The 7212-nt window shown below is 43.3% G+C and overlaps 1 protein-coding gene across 1 annotated transcript; it reads right to left on the reverse strand.

The window, feature by feature from the left end:
* Nucleotides 1-245: 245 nt before the first annotated feature.
* LOC128594245 (cytochrome c oxidase subunit 7B, mitochondrial-like) lies at nt 246-763 on the reverse strand. The gene is made up of 2 exons (XM_053602878.1): nt 634-763; nt 246-367 (listed from the first exon to the last, which is right to left on the reverse strand). The coding sequence occupies exons 1-2, from the start codon at nt 761-763 to the stop codon at nt 246-248; spliced, it is 252 nt and encodes an 83-aa protein (XP_053458853.1).
* Nucleotides 764-7212: the final 6449 nt, after the last annotated feature.

Below are 7212 nucleotides of genomic sequence, written 5' to 3' on the forward strand. Positions count from 1 at the left end.
TGTTGTTTGTTTGTTTGTTTAGCAGGCCTGGGCCTGGTTTGAACACACCAGCCCTGGAGGATGTGGCCAGCACCCTAACCACTGAGTTACGGGCACCCAGCCCTCTCTTTCATTTTCTTTTTTTTTGAAGGTTTCAAATGTATTTTATTTCAATAATGCCATATTTTAAGGGGTACACAGTGCTTTTACTTGGCATCAGGTATGAGTTGGTTCTGAAACAATTCAGTATTACACCAGCTGGATGATTACTGATCTCTCCATTCCTTTGGGGTGACTCTGCCAACAGGGGACAGGTTCCATTCTATCCCATTTTGTGTCACTGCATATGTGCATACAGCAATACAGAAAGTGGCTCCATGGGCGACGCCTGTGGCTCAGTTGGTAAGGCGCCGGCCCCATATGCCGAGGGTGACAGGTTCAAACCCGGCCCCGGCCAAACTGCAACCAGAAAATAGCCGGGCATTGTGGCGAGCGCCTGTAGTCCCAGCTGCTCGGGAGGCTGAGGCAAGAGAATCGCTTAAGCCCAGGAGTTGGAGGTTGCTGTGAGCTGTGTGAGGCCACGGCACTCTACCGAGGGCCATAAAGTGAGACTCTGTCTCTACAAAAAAAAAAAAAAAAAGAAAGTGGCTCCACTAGCTAATACAGCATTACCATATTTATCAAGAAAATCAGGTGTTCGTTTCTGGTGGCTCGCCCTTGCCATTGTTTGCTGAATGTATCGAACTTGGAGACGACTTAGTGCGTTCTTAGCCAAGAAAAACATCGTGAAGTTGAAATGGAACTGCAGCAATTCCAGGTGATAGTTCGTTGCAAATTGACTTCATATCCCCTTGCAAAAACCACCGAAGAACAAAAATCCCTTTCATTTTCTTTATCCTCTCTGTAATTCCTTTGGGTCAGTTTTTTGACTTACTGATTTGATTCTTTCTTTTCTCTTCTCTTTTTCAGCTTTCTGTTTTTGGGTTCTAGTTCCTGGAAAATTTCCACACCTTTATCTTCCAACCCACCCTCATTTTTCTTCATATATATATATATATATTTGATGTTATTGTTGTTGTTGTTGTTTGAGACAGAGTCTCATTCAATTGCCTAGGTAGAGTGCCTTGGAGTCATAGCTCACAGCAACCTCAAACTCTTGAGCTCAAGTGATCCTCTTGTCTTAGCTTCCTGAGTAGCTGGAGCTACAGGCGCCCTCCACTATGCTTGGCTAATTTTGCTTTTTTTTGAGACGGAGTCTCACTCAATTGCCTAGGTAGAGTGCCATGGTGTCGCAGCTCACAGCAACCTCAAACTCTTGGGCTTCAGTGACTCTCTTGCCTCAGCCTCCCAAGTAGCTGGGACTACAAGTGCAGCGTGGCCCGGCTATTTTTAGAGACAGGGTGACGCTCTGCCTCAGGCTGATCTCGAACCTGTGAGCTCAAGCAATCCACCTGCTTCTACCTCCCAAGTGATAGGATTACAGTTGTGAGTCACCATGCCTGGCCCATTTCTTGGTGTTTTTTTTTTGGTGGGGGGGCGTATTAACTTATTCAAGAATATTTCATGAGTGCAATTGCATCACATCTCTAGTAATAATTAATTATACTACCCTGTTTCCCTTAAAATAAGACATCCTCCGAAAATAAGACCTACTTACAGGAAAGATAAGACGTCCCCTGAAAATAAGACCTAGCACATCTTTGGGAGCACACCTTAAAATAAGACACTGTCTTTTTTTTTTTTTTTTGTGGTTTTTGGCCGGAGCTTAGGTTTGAACCCACCACCTCTGGCATATGGGACTGGTGCCCTACTCCTTGAGCCACAGGCGCCGCCCAGGACACTGTCTTATTTTCGGGGAAACAGGGTATTAATTTTGGTGAGATTCTTTTTTTTTCTCTTCCGCTGACTCGATTGTCTAATTTCTCTTTTTTCCTGCTTGTTTTGGTCTCTACTTTTCTTTCTTTCTTTCTTTTTTTTTTTTTTTTGTAGAGACAGAGTCTCACTGTACCGCCCTCGGGTAGAGTGCCGTGGCGTCACACGGCTCACGGCAACCTCTAACTCTTGGGCTTACGCGATTCTCTTGCCTCAGCCTCCCGAGCAGCTGGGACTACAGGCGCACGCCACAATGCCCGGCTATTTTTTTTTGTTGTTGCAGTTTGGCCAGGGCTGGGTTTGAACCCGCCACCCTCGGCATATGGGGCCGGCGCCCTGCTCACTGAGCCACAGGCGCCGCCCTGGTCTCTACTTTTCAGTTGGAGACATCCTGTTAGATTATCCTTGCTTTCTGCTCATATTTAAGAATGACGCATTGCAAAGTCTTTTGGAAACTATGAGTGAGGGTAAAGTTTGTGACTGGAGGAGTTCGCTGTGGCGAGATGGGGTGGGGACCTGGATTCTTCACCGGAGGACCTCCACTGTCAGTTTCACTTGGTCCTTTCTCTTGAGCTGGTCTCAAGGAAATCATCCCATCTCTAGCTCCCAATATTCTAAGATCTAAGAGAGGGAAGAATGCCAGTGATCTCACAGTGCAGAGAGAGAGTTTCATCTTATTCCCGTTTAGGGTACCGCATCGGCTCCCTCAATGCCAAGTATTTCTGAATCCAGATGCCTGGAACCTTTTGTCTGTTGTTGTCCTCTTCTGTTATCTACGTCTCTATGGATTTTTTTTTTCTTTTTTGAGACAGAACCTCAAGCAGCTGTCACCCTGGGTTGAGTGCCGCGGCCTCACAGCCCACAGCAACCTCAGACTCCTGGGCCCAAGTAATTCTCCTGCCTCAGCCTCTCAAGCAGCCAGGACCACAGGCACCTGCTAGAATGCCCGGCTATATTTTGGTTGTAGTTGTCATCGTTTGGCAGGCCCAGGCCAGATTTGAACCGGCCAGCTCTGGTGCATGTGACTGGCACCCTAGCTGCCTGAGCTACAGGTGCCACCACTATGGCGTTTTTTCTTCATCAAGGGCTGGCAAGAGGAATCTCTATGACTTTTTACTTCTTAAATCCTTTACAATTATTTCAATTGAATTTGGGCTCAAGAGCAGATGAAAATGAATGCAAATGTTTGGACCTGCAAATAGAAGTCCTATACATCTATATTTTACATCAAGAGATTTGGTTCATGAGTTTTATTTTTTTTTAAGTATACACATTTTAACTTATTTTTTTTTTTTTTGGCCGGGGCTGGGTTTGAACCCACCACCTCTGGCATATGGGACCGGCGCCCTACTCCTTGAGCCACAGGCGCCGCCCCATTTTAACTTATTTTTAAAAATAAATTTATATTTTAAGAACAGGATAAACAGCATGGCTGACATAGACCAAGTACACACTGGTAAGCTTTTGAGAACCATTTAGTATACGGACGGCAGTGTGGTTCATGAGTTTTAATTGGGCAATAGAAAAAAGAAAAAAGGAAGTGTTTCATTCAAAGCACATTTATATTAGGAGTGATAATTGTTCCATGAGTTCCAATGAGCCCAACTGGGGAAGAGTAAAGAAACCTATAAGGCGAAAGGATTCTACATTCCAGATGAAGTGATAGAATAGCAATTCTAAATAGGTTGTGGAAACATAAATATGTATATTATAATTCCTGGAGCAATTAAACAAACTTTCTTTGTAGAATATTTATTTGTACAAAATGGCTAGATAATTTTTTTTGTACCAAACTAAAACTAGTGTGTTCTTCTATATTTCTTTGTACAGAAAAACTATATAAAGAGCTATAATCAAAACCTGTAATCCTAGCAGTGGTGCAGTGGCTCATGACTGTAACCCTAGCACCTGGGAGGCCAAGGTGAGTGAATTGCTTGAGCTCAGGAGTTCTAGATCAGCTTGAGCAAAAGCAAGACCCCGCCTCTACTAAAAATAGAAAAACTGATGCAAGAGGATCGCTTGAGCCCAAGAGTTTGAGGTTGCTGTCAGCTATGATCCCACGGCACTCTATCCAGGGTGACAGAGTGAGACCTTGCTTAAAACAAACAAACAAACAAAAACAATAGATAAAATAATATACTAAAAATCTTCAAATAATCTAAGAAAGGATAGAGAAAAAATTGAGGGAACAAACACAAAGCAAAATAATGATAAACCTAAAATTAAACATATTAATAATTACATCACATGTAAATAGTCTAACCATACCAATTAAAACACAAATGGTTAAATTGGATTTTTATTTTTATTATTTTTTTTTGAGACAGTCTTACTGTGTCACCCTCTGTAGAGGGCTGTGGAGTCATAGCTCACAGCAACCTGAAATTCTTGGGCTTAAGTGATTCTCTTGCCTCAGCCTCCCATGTAGCTGGGACTACAGGCACCCACCATAACACCCCGCTATTTGTTGTTGTTGTTGGTGGTGGTGGTGTCATTGTTGTTCGGCAAGCCTGAGACGGGTTTGAACCTGCCAGCCCCAGTGCATGTGGCTGGTGCCCTAGTTGCTAAGCTACAGGCACCAAGCCTAAATTGAATTTTTTTTTTTTTTTGTAGAGACAGAGTCTCACTTTATGGTCCTCAGTAGAGTGCCGTGGCCTCACACAGCTCACAGCAACCTCCAACTCCTGGGCTTAAGCGATTCTCTTGCCTCAGCCTCCCAAGTAGCTGGGACTACAGGCACCCGCCACAACGCCCGGCTATTTTTTGGTTGCAGTTTGGCCCGGGCCGGGTTTGAACCCGCCACCCTCGGTACATGGGGCCGGCGCCTTACCGACTGAGCCACAGGCGCCGCCCCCTAAATTGAATTTTTAAATAGACCCAATTATATGATATAAGAAATCTACTTTACATATAATAATATGGGTTTATTAAAAGTATAAAGATGAAAAATCATACACCATGCAAGCAAAATGGTGCCGTGGCTGTATTGAAATAAATTTCAGAGCAAGAAAAATTAGGATGGATTAAAAAAAAGGTATCACACAATGATAAAAGGGTCAATTCACCAAGAGATATAACAATCCTAAATGTATGTGCACCTAACAACAGAGCTTCAAAATATATGCAGCAAAAATGGATAGAAAAAGAAAAAATGGACAAATCCACAATTATGGATGGAAAGCTCAACATACCTATGGTATTATGACAAATATAATTATGACAAATATAATCAAGTATATCTATATCTATATACTGGTTCTCATCCAAGGTTCTTGGCTCTTAACTCCCTTGGCCTTTGTTACAGTCTTTGGTTACCATGTTGGGTGTGTTAGGCCTCAGGAGACAGTCTCTCTGACCTTCTTCCCTCCTTTCAGCTACACCAAGCCAGGACTCTAACCTCCCACCTTGCTGATTGTGGGTCATAAGACCTTCACTCCAGAGAAGGTTCCACCCCACATCCTGGGGGAGGGAAGGTTGACATCATGAAGCTTTCATAAAACCCCAGGACTGGGTTCTGAGAGCTTTCAGATAGCTAAACTCCTACTCCTAGGGGTGCCCTGGGGGTGGGGCAGAAAGTGACACACCTGGGGATATCGCAGAAGCTCTGAGCCCCATTCCCCCACACTCACCCAACACATCTCTGTGTCCTTTGTAATATCCTTTATAATAAACTAGTAAACATACATGTTTCCCTGATTCTGTGAGCCACTCCAGCAAATTAACTGAATCCAAAACTGGGGGTCATGGGTCCCTGATTTTTAGCCAGTCAGTCAGAAGTTCCAGCGGCCCATACTTGAGACTGGAGTCCAAAAAAGGGGACAGTATCCGGGACTGAGCCCTCAGCCTGTAAGATCTGGCACCATCTCCAGGTCGACAGTGTTGGAATTGAATTCGAGAACACCCAGCCGGTATCTGCTGTTTGGTGCGCGGGGAAGCCACACACACACTCACGTTTGGGCACAGAAGTCATCTGCTCTCGTGATTGTTGTTATGTGAGAATAGAGGGGAAAAATATGGTTTGAGAGTTTTTCCAAAACAATACTTCTCTCAGTAATCAATAGAATAAGTTAGTAGAAAATCACCAAGGATACAAAAGTGAAAAGCACCATCAACCGGGCGGCGCCTGTGGCTCAGTCGGTAAGGCGCCGGCCCCATATACCGAGGATGGCGGGTTCAAACCCGCCCCGGCTGAACTGCAACCAAAAAATAGCCGGGTGTTGTGGCGGGCGCCTGTAGTCCCAGCTGCTCGGGAGGCTGAGGCAAGAGAATCGCTTGGGCACAGGAGTTGGAGGTTGCTGTGAGCTGTGTGATGCCATGGCACTCTACCGAGGGCCATAAAGTGAGACTCTGTCTCTACAAAAAAAAAAAAAAAAAAAAGGGAAAAAAGAAAAGCACCATCAACCAACAGGGTCTAATTGGCATGTACAGCATACTCCACCCCAAGACAGCAGCCTACACATTCTTTTCTGTTGCACCTAGAACATTCACTGAGTTAGACCATTTTCTAGGAATCTAGGTCACAACACAAATCTCAACAAGTTTAGGGTGGCGCCTGTGGCTCAAGGAGTAGGGCACTGGTCCCATATGCTGGAGGTGGCAGGTTCAAACCCAGCCCCGGCCAAAAAAAAAAAAAAAAAAACCCACAAAAAAAAAAAAATCTCAACAAGTTTAAAATAATTTAAATCATATTTAGATACTTAAACTGAATGAAAATACAACATATAATTCAGGTAAGAAGTGCTTAGAGGAAAATTAATAGCATTAAATGTTTACCTTAGAAAAGAAAAAAAAAAGCTAAGCTTTCATCTTAAGACAATAAGAACAAAATAAACCCAAAGCTAATAAAAGTTCATTAACTTAAAATAAATAAATAAACCCAAAGCAAGCAGAAGCAATGAAATAATCGGGGTGGTGCCTGTGGCTCAAAGGAGTAGGGCACCGGCCCCATATGCTATAAGTAGTGGGTTCAAACCCCACCCCAGCCAAAAATTGCAAAAAAAAAAAAAAAAGAATAGAAATCAAGGGAGGCGCCTGTGGCTCAAGGAGTAGGGCGCCGGCCCCATATACCTGGCGTAGCAGTTTCAAGCCCGGCCCTGGCCAAAAAAAAAAAAAAAGAATAGAAATCAATAAAATTAAAAATGGAAAAGAATAAAAACAATTAAACCAAAAGCTGGTCCTTTAAAATAAATTGCTAAAACTGGCAAACTTCTAGCGAGACTGAAAAAGAGAGAACAAATAAATTAACTGTATTGGAAGTGGGGAAAAAAAAAGGAAGTAAAAGGGTGATTATAATAAAGACCCCACAAAGTTAAAAGGATAAAAAGGATAATAAGAAAATACTATAAACAACTCTGTGCATAT

Source organism: Nycticebus coucang, chromosome 2 (assembly GCF_027406575.1).
Source record: "Nycticebus coucang isolate mNycCou1 chromosome 2, mNycCou1.pri, whole genome shotgun sequence".
NCBI lineage: Eukaryota > Metazoa > Chordata > Mammalia > Primates > Lorisidae > Nycticebus > Nycticebus coucang.

Coding starts and splice junctions, on each gene's coding strand:
- LOC128594245 (XM_053602878.1), bottom strand. CDS start 763: ATGTTTTTCTTGGCTAAGAACGCACTAAGTCGTCTCCAAGTTCGATAC. Junction 368..633: donor TGGTAATGCTGTATTAGCTA/GTGGAGCCACTT, acceptor ACTGAGCCACAG/GCGTCGCCCATGGAGCCACT.